The sequence below is a fragment of the Aotus nancymaae genome, unplaced genomic scaffold, assembly GCF_030222135.1.
Source record: "Aotus nancymaae isolate 86718 unplaced genomic scaffold, 86718_ANA_hifiasm-v0.15.2.pri h1tg000029l, whole genome shotgun sequence".
NCBI lineage: Eukaryota > Metazoa > Chordata > Mammalia > Primates > Aotidae > Aotus > Aotus nancymaae.
The window spans coordinates 77,340,741-77,362,846 of NW_026988442.1; the positions used below are offsets into that span (position 1 = coordinate 77,340,741).

At 44.4% G+C, this 22,106-nt stretch overlaps 1 protein-coding gene across 2 annotated transcripts in view; it reads right to left on the bottom strand.

The window, feature by feature from the left end:
* Positions 1-22,106, bottom strand: part of MGAT5 (alpha-1,6-mannosylglycoprotein 6-beta-N-acetylglucosaminyltransferase) — a 272,711-nt gene that overhangs the window by 6,471 nt on the left and 244,134 nt on the right. For both annotated transcript variants that reach the window (XM_012468426.2, XM_012468427.2), the window contains exons 14-16: positions 19,860-19,976; positions 14,271-14,345; positions 880-1,037 (exon numbers count right to left, since the gene is read on the bottom strand). In XM_012468426.2, the coding sequence (XP_012323849.1) occupies positions 880-1,037; positions 14,271-14,345; positions 19,860-19,976 (350 nt within the window). The remainder of the gene's footprint in view (positions 1-879; positions 1,038-14,270; positions 14,346-19,859; positions 19,977-22,106) is intronic.

Below are 22,106 nucleotides of genomic sequence, written 5' to 3' on the forward strand. Positions count from 1 at the left end.
GTGACCCAGAAGAAAGTGCAAAAGGGGGCTTGGCACGGTGGCTCACGCCTGTAATCCCAGCACTTTGGGAGGCTGAGGTGGGTGGATCACGAGGTCAAGAGATGGAGACCATCCTGGCCAACATGGTGAAACCCCATCTCTACTAAAAAAATAAACAAAAATTAGCTGGGCACGGTGTTGCGTGCCTGTAGTCCCAGCTACTTGGGAGGCTGAGGCAGAAGAATCACTTGAACCCAGGAGGCAGAGGTTGCAGCGAGCCGAGATCGTGCCACCGGACTCCAGCCTGGCAAGAGCGAGACTCCATCTCAAAAAAAAAGAAAAAAGAAAGTGCAAAAGGGAAGAGGGCTGCAAGAGAAGGCTGCTCTTGGAATTTGTTGTGGGGAGTTTTGTGCCAGCTTCTTCTCCATGTTTCTCATTCCTTTCTGACTCCAGGGTTGAACAATGTCACTCACTACCAGCCCCTTGCACTGCTCAGACGCTGCTGGGGGCCTGGCTGCCAGCAGGGGTCTGAGGAACTGGTCCATCTATGCCTCTGTCTCTGAACCTACCTCCACTCCCATTGTTCTTGGGGGTCAACATTAGCAAACAGAACACCTCCCACAATTTCCCAACTCAGACACAGCATTATTTATGCAAATACAACACCCCCATTCAAATTTTAAATACATCATCATGCCAGGTGACTTCATCTCACCCAACAGGAACATAACAACACTAGGCTAACTCTCGGGGGATCGTGCTGCAACCTACTCCCCTCCTACACCTTATCCCTACAGCCCAGTAGCTTGGAAGTGGAAACCTGTACCTCACACCTAACTACCCCACAAGGCCAGCTGGAATCTAGGGGCTGAGTCCCCAGGCCCACCCCCGGGCACTTACTTCAGCATGTCCTTGTCCTTGTTGAGGTGCTGGAAGAAAGAAGGCTCGCAGATGAGCTGGCTCTCCTGGCACACCTGCTTGCAGGACTGTCCGGGCTCAGCAAGCTTGACCTGCAGGGCGCTGAGGGGCGGCCACATCACTTGCCCATGGCAGAAGTCCTAGAATGACAATGAAGCCATCAGCCACAGGTCCAAGGATACAGCTGGGGATCCCCAGCCCTGCCAACCAACCCCGGCAATGGGAGGCGGCACGCTGGGAGAGAACAGGGATGGGATGGGGAAGAGTTGGGAGCCACGCAGATGGGCTGGACTGGGGCTCAGCTGGAATATGCCTTCAGGTCAGGTCTCGACCTCCCTAACCCCCAGCTTACTCAACCCCAAGATGGGAACCAACAGCTGTGCCTTCCACAAAGGGCTCCAGGATGAGAGGTCATACCTGCGATGACCACCACACCACCCCTGCCCATGAAGGGTGGCTATTCTCAATCATCGTCATCGACAATTATGTAGCCAGGCTATTTAGAGCCTCTGTGCTTCAAGGCCCATCTTCAGGCCTGCCTCCACCAGCTAGTCTGTTCCCTTCTCTCTGATTCCAAAGGCACTGTGTCTGTCCTAACTTGGCAGTTACCTAAAACGACACTGTTTCATGAGCGCTACTTTTATCTCAATGGCAAGGTTCTGACGCTGTGAGGTGAAGATCACGCCAAGGAGACTGCAGACACTTCTGACCACCTCATATGGTGCTATGTCCTTGGTAGGGACTTAGTGCTGGCTGGTTGAAAACAAGTACAGTAAGTCCTCACTTAATGTCATCAATAGTCTCCGAAACTGCAATGTTAAGTGAAATGACAATATAAAGAAACCAATTTTACAACAGGCTAATTGATATTAATAAGAGTTAAGTTTCTATAGCACATTTCTTGTCAAAAACATCACCACACTTCTAAATAAAGACCCAAAACACTTCTAATATTAAATACTGAAACAAATGTGAGCTACACATACATTTAAGAAAGATTAATAAATACAAGTAAGATAAATTATTTACTCAATTTTTGGTGAATCAGTGAGTGATGACAGTTGTAGTGGTGTTGAGTTCAATCAAGGAATACACATTTGTGAAGTAAAAATTGCAAGGAATGCCTTCTCCCACCTCGTAATTCACTATCAATCAATCACTAACATGGCACCACAATGAGGCCTGCCTCCACCAGCTGGTCTGTTCCCTTCTCTCTGACTTGGTGCATGTGTACGATTATCGTAGACTTTATCAAGTTTTATTGTACAATAATTTGTATTGATACATTTGTTTTCGAACCCTCTTATTCCAGCTTAGGGTTAAGGGTGGCTGGAGCCCATTCCAGCAGCTCAGGGTGCCAGGCAGAAAGCAGCCATGCACAGGACACGGTTCCATCACAGGGTGCACTTAACCCACATCCCCACTCATTCATGCTGGGACCATGTAAACATGTCAGTTCACCTCAGGTGCCCAGCTTTGGGATGTAGGAGAAAACCAGAGTCCCTGGAGAAAACATGAAGTCCCTGGAGAAAGCATGAAGATGACGGAGAATGGGTTGACTCCACACAGACAGGGGGTCCAGCCAGAAATCAACTTTCTTCATTCTCAACATTATAGCAAAATGACATTATTTGAGAATCTTCTGTATAACATTTCATTTATTCAACAACTGGAGAAATTAAGTAGCATGTGATAGGATGAGGAGGAACACGGCACCACTACCAAGAATGTGTGTTAGGTGCTCCGAGTGGGGCAGAGCCAGTCTTCCCTGGGATCTAGAGGGAGTGGAAGAAACCAGCAAGTGCAAGGATGCCTCAGGGATGAGGAGAGGGTTGGAGGGCGGCCCCTGAGAAGCAACACGGAGTACCAGCATCAGGGGTGGTAAGGAAATGTACTTTGCAATGTGTGTCCTTCTGGAGTATCCTACTTTTCCTCACGTTTCCTTTCCAGATCTGTGTGGAAGTGTTGATCAGTAATTTCAGGGCCCAGGGCTCCTAGCACTAGTGCAGGCTGAAGAAATGTTTCTGGCCCTCCCTTGTCTGTCATATGGAATGCCACCACAGGGATATGCAGGCCTCACACTGCCAGGAGGGTCCCTTGGCATAGAGGTGGGTGTAGCACCGGAACAGAGGTCGGTCAGAGCTGCATCCAGGAGGCATACTGTTGCCATTTCTCTCTCTCTTTTTAAAACCTTGTGCTTGTATTTTTTTTTTTTTTGGAGACGGAGTCTTGTTTTGTCACCCAGCAGGCTAGAGTAAAGTGGCACGATCTCGGCTCACTACAACTTCCGCCTCCTGGGTTCAAGTGATTCTCCTGCCTCAGCCATCAGAGTATCTGGAACTACAGGCATCCACCACCACACCTGGCTAATTTTTCTATTTTTCCTAGAGACAGGGTTTCACAATGTTGGCCAGGCTGGTCTTGAACCCCTGACCTCAGGTGATTCACCCACCTTGGCCTCCCCAAAGTGCTGACATTACAGGCACGAGTCACCGTGCCTGGCCTTGTATCACTTTTAATAAGCCAAAAGACAACAAGAAAGAGCAAAGCCAAACCCGCCCCAGGCACTGTGGGCGGCTGGCCTGAGAGCACATCCTGTCTCTTGCTTTTACTAGCTGTGTGAACCTTTGGGCAAAATATCTAACAGTCTGAAGCCTCAGTTTCCTCATCAGAAAAAGGGAGATGATACTGATGATTTCTTAGGGTTATTGCTTCATTCTACCTCCATGAAGGAAGAAATGCTGAGAAAGGCATCGCCTGCTGAGAAAGGCAACTGCAGGTTGCTACTGGGTTACTTGGTGCTAGCTTCTCTTAGAGTCTCCTTAAATCTAGGATCGTGATTCCAAAAAGGCAGGCAAACCCACTGCTGCCCTCCACTCATGTGTTCCTATGATGAGGGGACTCAACTACTCCAGCCTGAGTGAATTTTGGTGGTTAACAAGCAAAATGCTTCACCAAACAGTTGCCAGGAAACCTGAAACGTGGATTCTTACCAGCTGAAAACAGAATTTCTGGAAGGTCTCATAAGTCAGAGATGAAAGAAACACATGAATTATTGAGGGATATTAGGATGCAGCTTAATCTTCTGAAAATGATGCACAGTGGGTGAGTGGGTAAACAGAGCGTCCCAGGACCCACACAGCCCTGGGCAACACCAAAGACAGACGATCGAACAGGAAGACCCTCAAATGACTCCTTACATTCATGGTGATTTTGGGCATAATCCAGGCCCCTGTTAAGCCATGGGTGGCAAGATAACTTGAGTCTGAATGCTGCTACTGAGGCTGACAGCATGGCTGCACAGACTGTAGGACCCTGAATGGGGACATAGTGATCACTGGTGGCCGTTGCTTTCTTAGGTGACAAGAAAGCTGCTGGTTGGCCTTTGATACTCTGCCCATCCCATCAGGATGGTTGTCATCAGACAGGAAGAATGAAAGCACATGGTGGTCAATGGAGTTACTGATGATCAGGGCTTAATGGGGGCATGGGCATTTGGAAAAGGTAAAGTGTCTTTTGACTGGCTAAGGCAAGTAACTTTGTTTATATAGGTTGAATATCCCTTATCTGAAATGCTTAGGAAGAGAAGTGTTTGATTTTTTTCAGATTTTGGAATATTTACATATATATAATAAGCTATCTTAGAGATGAGACTCAAATCTAAACATAAAATCCATTTATGTTTCATGTATACCTTATACATGGAGGCCAAAGGTAATTTTATACAATATTTTAAACATTTTTATGCATTAAACAACGTTAAAGTACTTATGTGTGAAATTTTCAATGGTAGTATATGTTGGTGCTCAAATAGTTTCAGATTTTGAATTTTCACATTAGGGATGCTCAATCTGTACTTTTTTTTTTTTAAGATAGAGTCTTGCTCTGTCGCCCAGGTTGGAGTGCAGTGGTGCAATCTCAGTTCATTGCAACCTCTGACGCCCAGGTTCAAGCAATTCTCCTGCCTCAGTCTCCTGAGTACCTGGGATTACAGGTACATGCCATCACATCCAGCTAATTTTTTTATTTTTAGTAAAGACAGAATTTTGTCATGTTGGCTGGCTGATCTCGAACTCCTAACCTCAGGTGATTCGCTCACCTTGGCTTCCCAAAGTGCTGGGATTACAGGTGTGAGTCACCATGCCCAGCCCGCTCAACCTGTAATTCTTTAGGAGCAGTTGGATAACTTCCACAGCCTTTATATTTTATAATAAAGAGATTTTTAAATCCACATACATCACAGCATGTGACTGAACAGAACGGATAAGACAACCAGGAAATCTGGACTAGATCGTATCATGTACATCAGAAGAAGCCAAGTGGGAATGTTTCTCTGTGTTAGATTTGGCTTGACCCAGTCCTGGATTAGGCTGGGGAAGTGAAGATCCATGAAGACTGAAAGCTCTTTTTTGGGCTTTCACGGCTTATAAGAAAACTGTGGACCATCTCTGCTTATGTGACACCTACAAACAGAGCTGAGGGCAGTATCTCTGTACCTGTTGAGTTTGGGGATTCTTTAGAAACTTGGCTCCTTATTCGTGCTCAGGCTCATGGGGTACAGGAAGCAACACAAGGGTAACACTGAAGCCAGAGGTTGGGCACAGTGGCTCACGCCTGTAATCCCACCACTTTGGGAGCCTGAGGTGGGGGGAATCACCTGAGCTTAGGAGTTCGAGATTAGTCTGGCAAACATGGCGAAAACCCGTCTCTACTAAAAATACAAAAAAATTGGCTGGATGTGGTGGTGGATACCTGTAATCCCAGCTACTCAGAAGGCTAAGAGGAGAACTGCTTGAACCTGGGAGGCGAAGGCTGCAGTGAGCCGAGATCGAGCCACTGCACTCCAGCCTGGGCGACAGAGCCAGACTCCATCTCAAAAAACAAAACAAAACTCTGAAGCTAGAGCAGAGTCTTGCTTTGTTTGACAAAGAGGAAGTGACGTGGCAAAGGAATGTGCTTCAAGTCAGAAGGAGCAGACTGGAAGCCTTGCCCTACCACTGTGGTGCTTTGGGCATGTTATCTGGTCTAGTTTCTTCTCCTACTTGTCTGCAGAGAGTGACACTAACAGATAGTAAAGCATGAAGCTGAGCAGAATGCTAGCAAATGGCAGGTGCTCCATAAACACTCCTTTCCCTCCTGTTAGCCCTCCTTGGAAAAGCTGCCTGTGCCCCACAGAGCTTCCAAAGTACTGCATGGGAGACATCTGCAGAATCTGGGCAGCCCTAGATGAATGGCCATCTTGCACCTCAGCCCCAGCAGGGCAGGATGGCACCGCAAGGCCTAGGCAATGGGAAATGCTCTTAAAGCTTCACTGCAGGGCTGATGTGCCCTGTTTCATTTCTGTGTAAATTACAGCAGCCTCCCTTCTCAAGAGCCCCTTCAATGGGCATGCTTAGTTCAATTCTGCACATGAACACTGCAGTTGCAGAAACCCTTTCTGGTGGTCCCCAGGAGCATGGTCTGGCATCCTCTCAGCAGTCTGTTTCGGGGGTCAACAGAATCAGGAATAGTAAAAATAGCAGCAGCTAGAACCTTCTCAAAGCTTGGTGAGTGTGAATTTTTAAATGTGATCTGTTAAAGGTGATCACATTTAACAGAGGGAGGCCTGAAGGTGGCAGGAGAAAGCTGGGGATCTGGTTAAGATTCTGGCTCCCAGATGTGGGACTTCATAGATGTCTCTTCAGCTCTGCCTGCTCTCGCACATAAAATGAGGATGATGCCATCTGTCTTTCACTCCTTATCTAATTTCTATGAGAGAAAAATGAGGTGACTGATAAGAAAGAACTTTGACCCTTCTGGAGATATAAGTTAAGTTGGCTGATTACATATGATAATTTACCCACACCCACAAGAGCTACCTTTTGGCCCAGCTGCTTGTAGGGCACAACTGAAATGGAAGCCCCTCTCAAAGTCTCTTCTCACCCGTAAGTGCCAGCCCCACTGGGTGCTCAGAGAAGGCTGGACATCCTCTGTTTCATTCAACTGCAGCACAGGCTAATAAGGCAGTGCCAACTTGCCTTATCTCTTTACCATAAGCACTCATTCCTTCATTCATTGAACAAATACTTGCTACTAGGCACAAAAGCAAAAGGGCTCAGAGCTCAGACTGCCTGGTGGACTCTTAACTCCTCTGTTATTAATTAATCATAATGTGTAATGTGCTCAGAAAAGTGCCTGACACTAAAACACCATGTGCATGTTAGCTGTCACCATAACTACGTGCAATCTAGTCCCTGGAGTGCGGGGGCGGGGATGATGAACCAGAGGAACCACAAACCCCTGCCTTCATAGGGCTTGTATTCAGTGAGGGAGACAGAAAAACAATAGATAAGTCAATATATATAGTACATTAAAAGGTGATAAGTATTCTAGAAAAGAATGAAGTGAGACTGCTGGCAGAGATGATGTCCTAATAAGGCATCACTGAAACGGTGACAGTTGGAAAAAGACACGAGGAAGTAATGGGGTGAGCCATGCAAGCATCTGGGAGGAACATTCTAGGCAGAGGAACACTTAGATCAGAGGAGCTGAGGAGGAAGTACATTCCAGGAGGAGCAGGGGCTTCCGGGTAGCTTGGCAGAGTGTGTGTGTTATGGGTCAGAAGTGATGGGGTCCAGGAGGGCCCCAAAGTCAGAGCTTTGGGGTCTAATTGAAAGGTCTAGCTTTTCCTTGAAGTGACATGAAAGACACCGAAAATTTCTGGGAAGAGCAGCTATAGGACCTGCAGTGCTGGGAACAGACTGCAGGAGTGAAGCGAAGCAGAGAGATGGGAAGCTGGTGCAACAGCACAGGAGAGAGACAGGACTGAAACCAGACACGGCACCTCTGTTTAACAAACCCCCATGAAACACGTAAGCTGGCTTTGAAGGTTTCCTCATTCGTTCATTTAGTACTTTACAAATGACGGGTAAAATCTCCCACTGGGTGTTGGAAATACAAACATGAAGGAGACACAGTGTGCAGTGTACACACCCCTCCCTGGGCTCAGAGGTTCAGTGAGCAGTCTAGTAAGAGAGGCCAATACTGAAAAATTACAGAAAAGTACAAAACAAATGCCCAAACAGGATGCACAGGCCACTTGCAAGAAGGAAAAGATTAACTTTAGGGAAGAGGAAAGTGGTGGGAGCAATCAGAGAAGGCTTCCAGGAGACAGGAAGCCCATCTGGGTTTTGTAGGTTGCATGGAAGTTAGTAGCTTACCTCTAACATGGTGCTTTGCAGATAGTTGTTGCTGGGAACAGACTGCAGGAGTTGCTGAACTAAACTGAATGTTTTTTTGCATCCTGAGGCTTTGACAGTAGCAGAAGTAGAAAAGGAAACTATTCCAACTCAAAGAGCTCCTATGCAGCCGGAATGAGATATAAACAGTAATTTCCAATCTGGTTAACAAGCCCGCTTAGAACACAGAACATCTGCATTCCTCCCTAACAATTATTTCAACCAGTCACCAAATTTCTCTAAATGTGCTTGACTATTCTGAAATTTCCATGCAGCAGCCATAAACCAACGAAAAGTCTAATAACCAACCGATTTATGAGACAGAACAATGTTCTAAACAAATGAAGACAACCAACCCTGAAGAAGAGGAAAGAGCACGCTTTGTAAAGAAGGCTAATTAGCAGCCTGGGGAAAACTCCATAAAAATACAGAAAGGGCCAGAGATGAGGAGGAGAATGCTCCCTGGGAGAAGTGCTAGGTGGAGAGGCTGGCTTGTTTGCATCCTCTTGGTTGGCTGGGCCAGCGGAAGGGTCACTTGTTCAGAGCAAAGCAGAGGAGCAGTAACAGAAGTGCCAGAGAGGGCAGAGTGGTGTGTGAAAGGGGGTCCAGAAACCCCTCACCCAACCCACTGCAGCCAACTCTTTCACAGAGTTACTAAGCCCATGAGAGATTCAGTGCAAGTGGATTTTGGTGGTAACCCACATTATCTGGCACCAAGAACACAGGTTCAAATACAAATGTCTGCAGGCAGGATCTAGAGGAAGAAAACCAGAAATTGATAAAAAAAAAAAAAGTTGGTAGGACAGGTAGGATCATTAAAATGGTGTTTGGGCCCCGTTTGGCCAGCTATTTGAGGGATAAAGCACACATTTGTTATCTGTGTTACAGCTGAGAAATCCAGGGCCTGGCACAGGAAGTGTTCCATAAATATTGAGTAACTGACTGGATTAGCACACCTCAGGTACCAGGCTGAAACTGACCATTCTCAGTCTGTGCTTTCTCTTAAAACAAAGTGAACTGTGTCCACTCATGGCCCCAGAGGTTGTTTCCCAGAAGTGAGTGTGAATTTTTGTTTCCACAAGAGAAACAGCGAAAGTGTCTGTGAAACTGTAGGCTCCTGTAGGCAGCAATCTCCATGGATGATCTCTACATATGCAAATCCACTGAGCAACAAGCTCACCTTTGAAGAGCCAAAACTAAAACCTACCTGATTCACACACTTCTAGCAGTCTACCCAGCAGAAATAAAAACATAGGTCCATACACAAATCGCATGTGAATGTTTACAACAGCACCACATTAGTCAAAATGTAGAGATAACCCCAAAGCCCACTGATTGGTGAATGGATAAACAAATTACGGTATTAATATATCCATACAGGGACTACTACTCAGCAATAAAATCAGTTCTGACACATTTAACAACATAGGTGAACCCTCAAAACATACTGCTAAGTGAAAGAAGCCAGAAATCTCCAGAAAAGGACAATCTAAAAAGGCAGGAAACAGATCAGTAGTTTCCTAGGGCTGGGGTAGGAGCAAGGACTGACTGCTAACAAGGACAAATGCGTTTTCTGGGGTGATGAAAATGCTGCAAAGCTAGAGTGTGGTGGTAGTTGTGTAACACTACCAATTTGCTTAAAAAAAAAAAAAAAAACCATTGAATGAGCCAGTTTGAAAACCACACCTTGGTTGGCTTCTGGGCTCCTGCAGCAACAAATAGCGAAGGCTTTGAGAGCACCCACATGGGCCAGGCATTGTTCTTAGTGCTAAACATTATCAACTACTCTTTCCTTCACCAGCCTGATGGGTAGTTTGCATTATCCCTATTTCTCAGAAGAGGAAAGAGCACAGAGATGTTAGGTAACTAGCCCAAGGTCAGAAACACAGTAGCAAGCAGAACCAAGATGTGAACCCAGGTAGTCAGCCACTAGGGTTCAGTGCTAAATCATTACCTGCCCTGTCTCTTTGGATGCAGGAATGACTGCGTAAAGAAAAGCTATTGATTTCTCAAGAGTAAAACATTCCTCAAGATAGTACCAACCTTCTCTTTTCACTTTCTTCCTCTTTTCTTGCAATCTGTCACCTCCACCATTGCTCCCACTCTTGGACCATCCAGATTCGCAACAGGCTTATCCTTGCATCTAGAACACTCCACAGTAAGCTTATTTTAGATTTTGATGAACAGACATCCTGGGACCTTCAGCTGATTCCACAGCCATCCTTGGAGTTAACTCTATTTTTTACCCTCCATCTCTTCAGAATGCTTTTCACATGAATTACACAGCTCTTTACAAATTAACATGACTGTGACCATCCTATATATTTCCAGTGTCTTTACAGAAAATAGAAAATAGGATTCAAGAGCATATGTATGGTTTTTATAAATCAATCTGAAACTGCCATTCCTTCAAAAAAGCCCTGCTATACTCTGACCTGAGGCTAATCCAGACTTTCCCAACATATGCATAACGAAAACCTTAATGAGCCCAGACACATTCAGGATAGGGAACAACAGTGCTTCATCTTAGATTACAAAGAACTTCCCCCTGCTGGAGACAGCATCTCTTTTAGAGAGCTGATTTAAAAGAGCATGCACTCTGAATCAACATTTTTAGTACAGTAAAGGGAGTGGGGACATTAACAGGAAAGAGCAAATGGTTTTCCTAGATCCAGGAGTCTTTCTCATTGGGTGTCTGCACCCAAGGAGGGTTGGGTATAAAGTGAGTTTCCTGCTGGCGACTGCTCAACTGTACACTGAAGCCCAGGGTGCCCTCAATTACTGTCACTTGGGTCCCTCTGGTGCCCACTGGCTGAGCGTGATGGACAACCTGAAAGTTTTTTGGGGTAAAAGCTTCCGTGTTCTCCTCGCAGATCACATGGATAACTCTGAAGGCAGATATTAGCCTAATTAGGGCTGCACTGCTCCTACCATTCAAGGTATAGGAAGTGCCTCCTCGGAGCTCAGACTTTCCTGTTCATACCAGGAACACCTCTCCATCCTCGCTGCTCTTTGACGATATTCGTCTAGTTGCAAAAAATAACGAACATTCCAACCTATAAAATACTGGGGCCTGCATCTAAAAGAAGTAGAAAACCCAATCTGTGAACCAATGGGGTCTTGGCTTCCCATCTTCCTTCTGGCATCAGGGGAACATTCTGAGTTAAACAGAATCTCTGGGATAAACTCAAAATAGGCTCCCTTTAATGCTCATTTAGGAGCATTTGGAGAATGTTTAATAAGAAATGCCCAAACACAAGGTTCCTGGAATGATTTTTCTAAGCACCAATTTGATAGTTCCACTGCTCCTCTGCCTGTGACAAAGCCTTTCTTTAGCTTCCTATTATCCCAGAATCAAACTGGAATTCTTCAGCCAAGCCTCAGCATCTTTTCACATTCTGCAATCTCCTCTAGCCTGGTCTCTTACCTCATCCCTCTCCTTCAGTCAAGTGTCTATAATTCCTCAGGACAATTTTTTTTTCTCCAGGCCTTTACATCTGGACTTGTCCAGCCTTCCATCTGTGCTACCAGTTTGCCCTCAGGACTCACCTCCTGCAAGATGCCTTTGGATACACTATAGTATTTCTCCCCAGTCCTCCCTCTGCAGGCTGGGCCATGTGATCCCAAAGCATCCTGTTACTTCACTATTGCTAAGCTGAACCTACAGCAGTGGCACTGCTTGTGGGCTTGGCTGCCTTCCCCATGAAACTTGTAGCTACTTGAGGGCAGGGATGGGGACTTGGAGATCTCCTCCACCCCAACTGACCACACAGTCCGTGGCATGCTCCAGCTAACAAATATTCAGAGTAGAGGAATGAATCAACAACAGCAGGCAAAAAAAAAAAAAAAAAAAAAAAAAACCTCTGGATTTCTGTGAACTGCAGATCTCTGCAGAAAAATCTACATGGTGGGGGTTGGGGGTGCAGTTTTATTACTATGCTTTCCAGCAGACAATTTTAGTAACATGTTTTCCAAATCATAAGGTCCAAGATGAGCTTCCCGGTTCCTGACACACAGGAATAAAAAGCACACTCACTCACTCATTATTCATTCATTCATTCACTGTTTCTGTCACCTGAAAGTTACTGCGCACTGACCATGTAAATAGCAGGGTACTAGGGATACAGAGGTGAAGCCAGGTGGAGCCTCTGCCTTATGGAGCATTTAGCTAGGACTATTTGGGGAACATGACCTTCCTGTTTGAAAGGAAACCCAGCAAGAGTTACAGAGGACCTGATAACTTTTAAAGACTGGCTGGGATTCCTGAGCCTCAGGGGAAAAATAAAAGCCTTCAAATAAACCCGATCAAGAGTTATTTATGCCTAGTGGTTGAGTAACTATTTTCCCTAAGAGGAAGTGGAGACACGCAAAGAGGGTTTCAACAGCAGCTGTTAGGGATCTTAGTATGATCTCAAGACAGCCACCAAGATGGCAGCAAGAGCTGTGAGGTCTTGCTGCAGAAAGGGTGAGCAGCCCTTGAAGATGCAAGAAGATGGGAAACAAAGCTCTGGACACCTTCCAACTCCTGAGGTCCTGGTAAGTAATGTTGGTGCACACTTGGTCTCACATCAAACCAGTATCGAATTTGATTCCACAACCTGTGAGCCTGATAACTGTGAGTCTTGGTTTCCACTATCTAAATAACGGGGTTATTACTACCACCTCCAGAATTACTGTGAGAATTAAATGAGATGGTATTTTATGATGTGTTTGGCACACACTGGCACAAAATCTGTATGGATGTGGTTGCTAGAGTTGTGATGATACTGTCATTCCAGTGTCATATAAAGGCCAAATGAGATAAAGATTCAAAACGGTTTCTCACGAAACCAAGTAATTATATTACAAAGTAGTATATTACAATATAATATAGCATAATATATAAATAATTAACAGCACCAGTTTGCATTTATTGAGCACTTAGGCTCTGCTCTAAGCACTTTGTATGTATTAGCTCATTCAATCCTCGCATCAGCCCTATGAAGTAGGTCCTATCAGCATTGTCCTTGTTTTACAGATAAGGAAACTAAGGAATAGAGAGGCCAAGTAACATGACGAAGTCATGCAACTAGAAACACATGGTGCCAGGAGTAAAACCCACGTGACCTGGCTGCAGCACATGTCCTCTTACTGCTAACAAATCTCGGCGTTATCAGACACGCCATACCCTGAAGTACATGACCATGGCTCCCAGCTCCAACGGCAGCACCCAGGACTGTTGGCTGCTCGCCAGAGTTTCAGTCTCCTCAAACCACCAAGTCTTCCTTTGAAGCCCACCTTGGGCCTACTTAGATTTTCAACACAGCATTTCTATTTTCAGCTTGCACCATCCTCATCCCCTATTGTGTAAAGATCCCTTGATTGCCTTAAAAAAAAGCTTTACCCTTTAAGAAGAGCACCTTATTTCTGGAATCTAGTCAAAGAGTTCATATTCTCCTACCCACAGGGGTTCTGAGTCTGTCTATTTCTAGCTCTGAGTTGCTTTTGAAGTCCAAGGAATGAAAACGTTATAAAATGACAGCAACAGGCTCCTGGCCTTTACTTCCAGGAGCACATGCTGCAGTTTCCAGACCTTGTTGGGGAAGGTGGGACTCTCAGCACCCTCCTTAGCTTTGTCCTGCTTTTTATTTGTTTTATAGACTTATTACAAGGTTTCATTTGACAAAGGGTCCTGCTTTTAGAAGATGTCTGAAAACCTCTAAAAAGTCCTAATATTTAGAATTGCTGAACATGTATTATTAAAAGAATGGTTAGAAACAGCTGCTTATTCTTGCCTTTCTTAAGGTGAGAATTGAAGATGAGGCAGGAAGAGAAAGCTGTCTGTCTCTCTCCCCTCCCAAGTCTTCCTGATGAGCCTCAGAACCCACTCAGGGCACAGGCTCTGACACTCAGGGGCATCTTCACGGTAACCATCCCATCTCTCCTGTTGTAAGTTTCCATTTCACCTTCCACTGTCATCAGGAACATACCTACTCCAAGGGAATACTGGTTCTCTTGGGTGACCATGACAGTGCTACTATTATCCAGCTTCTAGAGAATCCCAAAACAGGAAAATAGCCACAGAAACACAGTGAGTGCTTAACTGTTCTTGAGAGCCCAATGGGATAACAGGAAGCAGTACACAGCAAAGACGGACTGACTTCTAATGAGACTTACCTGTTTTTCAATGAAAGCATTGATTCTCTGTAGCATCCCCTCACATGTAAATTCGTATGGCATGTATGGCTCAATCTGTGGAAACAGAACATGATACCATGAAGGAGAAGGACAAAGAGCATGTATTGCCTACCCAGTCCTCCACTGACTCACTCAATACACAGTGCTAACACCAGGAGGTGGCCTCATGAGGGCTGACTATGGACTTGCAAGTCACGATCTTACTCTGATCCTTACTAGGTATGGGTCTCTAAGCAGACTATTTGCCATCTCTAAGTCTTGAGTTCATCGCATATCAAAGGGTAATAAGAAAAACTCATGTTTCTTAAGCTGTGAAGATTATCTGGGAGAAAAAAGGTGCTTAGTGTAGTGTCTAGCACATAGTGGGCATTCAACAAAAGGTGGCAGTTACCGCTTGCTAGCAGGTAAGTTCCATGGGGCAGAGTCCATGCTGTTGGGTCATCTTTGCATTCTAGTGCTGGGCGTAGTGTGGCACATATAGGAACTTAGTGAACATCGGTTGAATGAATGCCTGGTCACTGCTCTAATGAGCACACAATGAGCAGTTTAAGGATCCATAACAGTGACCAAAGCATTGGTCTGCATTAGTAGGGGAGATTAGCATGTATCCAAAGAATTCAGGGTGCAAAAATAAAGAGTGTCACAAGGAGTTCAGCTAGGAGGTCGTGGGAGGCTAAAGGGTCAAAGTAGAATTCTACTCATGCTGGGCTTTTAAGGCAGGCTGTGAGTCTAGCAAGCCCAAACTGGGGAGGGCCAAGATGCTGAAGACATCCTTGGTGGAGCAAGTAGTGTGCTCTCTAACATGAAAGGACAGCAGGTAACTGCAGTTCAGTGTTACGGAAGCTGGTGAGATAAGGTGGAAAATTCACTGAATTTCCAAAAAAGGCTTGAGATTTCTATATCAAAGAGCCTAGATTTTATTTGAGAGGAGTAGGGAACTCTAGGGATGCTTCTTTAGGGTAGAGGAGGCAATCTTATGAATCCTGTGACACCTTAGAGAAGGGGAAGAAATGTGGGTTTCATCTGCTGCATAGTGTCTGCCTACACTATGAGGCCTGTGTTTTCAGGGGCATTACCAATCTAAAATGGAAATTTCATTTGGGAGAAAATCACCAGCAATATAGTCTATTATTGCTTCAGAGAGCCCAACAGCTCCTCTCAGCAATAGGGTAGACGGGGAGCACCTTCACCAGCTACCTCTTAAGTCTCTGCTTAAGTCTACATGGTAGAGAACTAGGCAAAACAGAAGCTTGCTGAAAATGGGACAATGAACAGAAATAACACTCCTTAGTAGGCAGCCAAGCAGTTGGTCTCAGGGCATCTTCTCCCCTTTTCTTGTGTGTCAAATCACACATTACGTCAAAATCTCAACCATGATCTTCAGAAATTTTAGTTGTTTTTAATGCTAAGCAAATGGACAAATGTGGGCCACAGTGGCCTACATATATCTGAATAGAACTAAAAGAGGCTAAGCCGTAAATACTGTAATATTATGGCAGACTATTCTGCAAGAACAGAGAGGTCACTCTATTCCTAGACAGCTCATCTCTGAAGAGCTCAAAATACTCTGAAGAACTGACTTTCATGTTCTCAGTTAGTTCCTTGTCAACTCAAGCTTTTGAACGTACTGTTCCCTCTCTAACCCAGACACAGCCCTTCACACAAAATGTAAAAATTTTTTCTTTTACTTTTTGAGAGAGAGTCTCGCTCTGTTGCCAGGCTGGAGTGCAGTGGTGGGATCTTGGCTCACTGCAACCTCTGCCTCCTGGGTTCAAGCGATTCTCCTGCCTTAGCCTCGAGTAGCTGGGACTAGGGGCACGCATACTGCCGGCATAGAGATAAGTTTCCTCTCAAAGTTTCATAGAAGAAATGATCTAAAATAGGAAACATGGCATATCTGGGTTCATTAATCAGTGTTAAAGTAGGATTTGTAGAGTGAAATAAACATCCATTGGTCATCTTTCATGAGATAAACAGATTTGGTTATGTGTTAGAAAGCATGCCACGTACTCAAGTGCCATTCCAACAACATTTCCAAAGGGAATCCCTTAGAAAATGAAAGAGAATTAATTCAAAGGGTTCAAAGCCAGAAATACAGAAAAATGACTCTTCCTCTGTTCTCCTACCAACCAAGCCCAGTTTAACCAAAGGGATGTTGACTCATTCACTGCTCCTTGGGGCCATTCACTATTTTAAAGGATATGAAGCCAAACAATTTTCCTGTAAAGGACAAGCAAAAAGCAAGGATGGGAGGGAAGGAAGGAGGGAGGGAAAAAGGGAGGAAAGAAGGGAAGGAAGGGAGGAAAGAAGGGAAGGAAGGGAGGAAAGGAGGGGAGGGAGGGAGGGAGGGAGGGAGAGAGGTCTATATTGCTGGACCCTGTGGGTGAGGGCAGGCAGGGCCTTCTGCATTGGAAAGCTCTCGAGAACTCTAGCAAGCCCCAGAAGTGAAAGTTGTTATGTGGACTGGGGAGGTGGGAGAGTGGGCAGTTTTCTGCATAAAAGTTCTTTAGGAACAAGTGAAGGCCTCTTTGGGGGACAGAGTGAAGGAGAATGCTAAATCACATCCAGTCATTGAGAAACCCAAGCTGGGCCAGCTATGGAGAAGCAAGGAAGTATTCTTGGGTATCCTGCTTTGTTATTTAAAAAAAAAAAAAAAAAAAAAAAGGACTGTTACTTGTATGGCAAAGGCCACAGGAAGGATGCCTGCAGATGGCACTGTGAAGTTCCTGCTGACCTTGGAAACTTTCCCTTATCTTCCCCTCCATTTTCTCCTCTTGACCTCCCTTCTTGTGAGATTTCCTGTCTCCAGCAGTACCCACTCACCTTTCCAAGTCAGGGGATAACTCCTACAGGCAACTGCTTTCAGAGATCAGCCTCCATGAGAAGCCCTCCATGGTCTGACCTGACAGATGTGGTTTGACATCATTCAGTAAGAAATGGTCTTAGAAGGTACCAGGAGGCCAGGATGACTCATGGCTCCTCTGTTTACTAACTATAGGATTTTGAGTTAAGCAGAATCTGTAATTTCTCTTCATGATTTCAAATGTAAACTAGGTTATCTCATCCCCCTGTTCAAAACTTCCCATCATACTTATAAAATCCTGAACACTTAAAAAAAACAAACTAAAAATACCTTCCCCCAAAAAACACAAAAATACCCCAGAAAAAAACCCCTGAACACTTACCATGGTCTACTGAAAGGCCCCACATATTCTGGCTCCGGAGGACCCTTTTACGGTCTCCATTATTTCTGATGAGAAGTTGACTTTTTTAATACCATTATTCCTCTAAATGTAATACATTTTTTTCTGGCTGCTTTCAAGGTTTTCTTCCTTTCCTTGCTTTTCAGCAGTTTGATTATAATGTTTCTTGGTGTGTTTTTCTTTTCTCTCTCTACCTCAGCTTTTAAATTACTCTCCTCAAGAGCACACACATTACCCTAAGTGTTATGGATTAAACTGTGCCCCTTCAAAAGATATGCTGCCCTAACTCCCAGCACCCGTGAATGTGATCTTACTTGGAATTAGGGTCTTTGCAGATGTAACCCAGTTAGATGAGGTTACACTGAATTAGGTTGGGCCCTAATCTTGCATAAAAGGAAAAGACAGAGACAAACACAGGGAGAAGACACAAAATAAAGGCAGAGATCAAAGCTTTGAGGCTGCAAGCCAAGGAACGCCTAGGCCTACCAGGAGCTGAAAGAGGCAAGGATACCCAACTAGAGGCTTCAGGGGCGGGATGTGACCCTGCTGACATTTTGACTTCAGACTTCTTGCTTTCAGGACAGAGAGAATACATTTCTGCTGTTTTAAGCCACTGAGTTGTCTGTACTAGTGTGTTACAACAGCCCTAGGAAGCTCACATACTAAAGGACTGGGAGAATCAAGAAAGAAGAACCTTCGCCCTCCACGGGAATGACTCCAGTGGTGAAGCTTTAGGCGTGTGGCAGATATTTTGAGGCAGCCTAGAGGAACCACATTCCATTTGACACTTTTTTTATAAGCTCGTCTCCTCAGGTTGGGGACTTCTGCCCTAAACTGCTGAGACTGGGATTGGGGTTGTATGTATCATCAATGGGAAGCTGACACCAAAGCCCCATAACCAGATCACCTTGAAGCAGGCAGAACACAGATAATGCATCAGAGTGCCCTCACTCCCCTGGAGATGTTCTGAATTAACTGACATCAGCAGTTTCTCAGGCCATAAACTGATTATCCTATTCTGTTTCCCAAAGGGGTAAGATGGCCTCCACGTGGGCGAACTGGCTATCCCTCCCAGGATATATGCCTTCCCAGCCTTTTCCTTTTCAGTCATACTGTGCTTTGAACCCATGCCCTTCTGGGTCCACTTCTCAGTTTTACTTTGCAAATTATCCTCATTTGTAAGACTCAACTAAAAGGGTGCATTCTCCAGAAAGGCTTCCACAACTTCCACTCCTGGAGTGTTTGCATGTTGCTTTGGCACTGAACATATTCAGCCTTGTATTACACTTACTTGCAAACATCTATTCCTCTCTCCCATCTATCCACTGGGTAAAAAAAATCCCTCTGTGGGCACTGGTAATACAGAAATAAGACAGATGTATTTCCTGACTTCATGTTGCTAATGGTGTAGAAATTTAGATTATCAACAAAAATCAGAATACTTACTATTGACTAAACACTGTGTAGTAGACACTGAATTTAAGCACTTTATATAAATTATCTCATTTACTCCTCACAAGTGACCAATAAAATGGTAATATTAGGCCTACATTATAAATGAAGGGAAGCTGCTAGTAAGTGGTAGAGTTAGAACTGAACCCACACTGTGTGAATCCAGCCTGCCCTCCCACATGCCCACGCTGGTTTCTCTTCAAGCATCATAACCAAGTGTAAACAGTGCTCCCATCAAAGTACAGCAGCAGAGTGTAGCTGTGAGAGTCCACGGCAGGCTCAGTTGGAAGAGAGGATAATTGAACTCGTCTTTACTGGATGGTAAACTTCTGACGGGTGGGAAGCCAGCCTCCTCTATGTTTATGGAAGTAAACACCCTGTCCCCTAACCCCAGCCCCAAGTGGCTCAGAGAGTACTCTGTGTATGGTAAGTACCTGACAAATGTCTGTTGAATTGATCAAAAGAGGCCAGAAATATAGTGATTTTTACAAAATTCTACAAAATGTTTAGGTAGGAAAAAAACAGATTTTCTATAAAAACATTTCCCAGTAATTCCTTGCCCTTCTTGCTCTTTTGTAGAGGACGCAGGACTATCTTTTCAGATCTTTGTGAGAGCAACACAATCAGATCCCTGAACCAAGTATGACTCCAGCTCCTGCTCCTGTGCCTGGGATCCAGAGTCATGTTGAAATGGCCTATGGAATCCATGTCCATATCAGGATACCAGCTCTGTTTTCATTTCACAGAACATTCATGAAATCCCCAGGCAAAATCCTACTGCTTGGTTATTTTCTAACTCCAGGGTTAAGCTGACGTGGAAAAGATCTGTTTACTAAAACCAAGGACCTATGATGCTTTATACACATTTCAGGTTACATTAGAAATGAGGGAAAGTGGAATAAAAGAAAACAACCTTCTGATTTAAAATTGCTTTCACTGCATCTTCTACTTCCTCCTGATTGTTGAGGTCAACAGTCCACACGTGTGGCCGCCCGATGAAAACTTCAGCGTAAGGATGCTGGGATGTCAGCTGGAAAAGAACAAAACACCTCAGTCTCACAAGTGATTTTTAAAATAACTTCCTGTACTAGATGGAGTGCTATGCTTTTTATAGTACTGAGTTATACTTATGTAGGTAACAAGACATTCTGTCCTTCCCCTTGATGATCAAAACCATCCATAAGCAGATAACAATTAAACAGTGATGGCTCTGCATCTTGAATCCCACTTAACCAGGTGACAAGGAAGCTACTACAGGTGGCACTAACCCTCAACATCACACCAAGAACCCAGCCTTGAAAATCACCTATTAATAGATCAAACCAGTATCTACCTATTAGCCTGGCTAAGACAGACAGGTAACCATAGACAATTCCAAGAAAAATCAAGGCTGTAAAGTCCCAGGAGGCTAAAGCAATGGTGCATACAAAAGGTGATAGAAAGAAAAAAAATAAAACCATCAGAAATACACAGAATTTTTTAAGTGGTTTCAGGAATAATCATTAGCATGACATTCAGAAAAACAAGGAATGGCAGTTTTTATCCTAAAGGAGGTTTTATTTTAAAAACAATGTGTGGTCAAAAAAACCAAGTGCAAACAGTGACAATTCTGAATTCATGAAACGTCCATTCTATTTTTTTTATTTTCCCAAAGACAGGGTCTAGCTCTGTTGCCCAGGCTGGAACGCTGTGATGCACTCATAGTTCACTGCAGCCTCAAACTCCTGGGCTCAAGAGATCATCTTGCCTCAGCATTCTGAGCTGCCGGGAATATAGATGTACACATCATCCCTGGCTAATTAAATTTTTTTTTTTTTTATTTTATATACACGGGGTCTCTGTATGTCGCCCAGGTGGGTCTCAAATTCCTGGCCTCAAGTGATTCTCCTTTGTCAGCCACCCAAATTACCAGGATTACAGGCACAAGCTACTGCGCTCAGTTGAGTCCATTCTTTAATACAGCTAAATTTATCCCCTCATTTTGTTTCCACCTCTATCCTCATACCCCGTGAAGGTCATGTTGTAAAGGGAGCATTCTAGACATGTGTGAGAGCATTTTCAGCTACCATAATAACTAGAGAGTGTTACTCCTAGTCTGTGGGTGGGAACCAGGGATATAAGCTGCTTCACAATGTGCAAGACAGTCCCGCACAGGAAGAACTGTCCACTGCCCATGAAACTTTCAAATGTCCTGCAGGGCTTTCATGTGGGCTTATAGAATCCAGCTTTTTATTTATTTATTTTTGAGACAGACTCTCGCTCTGTCACCCAGGCTGGAGTGCAGTGGTGTGATTTTGGCTCACTGCAACCTCCTGGGTTCAAGTGATTCTCCTGCCTCAGCATCCTGAGTTGCTGGAACTACAGGTGCACACCACCACGCCTGGATAAGTTTTGTATTTTTAGTATAGATGGGGTTTCACCATGTTGGCCACATTGGTCTCCAACTCCCTTCCTCAAGTGATCCGTCTGTCTCAGCCTCCCAAAGTGCTGGGATTATAGGCATGAGCCACTGCACTCAGCAAGAATCTAACTTTTTGACAGTTTAAACATACACTGAATTACCCAGAGACATAATCACTATGTAAATGAAGCAATGTCTGTGCTCTGTTTTATCTGAAACGTCATCAGTGAGCTGTCACCATTTCAGAAAGATCAAAGCAGCAAAGTCAATGCCACTGAGGATGTCAGAGCCTCCAGTAAAACATACCTACATTAGTCTATATTTGGAGCTATTGCATTACTGGCAATTCTGTTCATATGTGGGTATATGTAAACACACTCGGGCTTCGCTCTTCCTTCATAATGTCAATTTTAAGTAAAAAGGCTGAGCATATTCAGCTGGATGTTTCACTTCTTTTAAATAAAAACACTCACTGTGATGAGGAACAAGGCATCAGAGTGCCTGGTATAACTCTTGGGAATGGGACAGTATAGTTCTTGACTCCATAAGACTGAAATATGTATTACTTTATTAGAAACTATTTTCCTTTTATTTCTCCATCATATTAGAGTTAGAGAATTATTCCCTTTTGAAATTACACAGGTAGGCAAGGTTATATAATTTACAACTTTCATCTTATATTTATAATAATAGGAAATATTGGGTCTGGCAGTGCTGAGGCCTTTGCTTTGGAAGCCAAGCTGATTCTCCTCTTTTCCT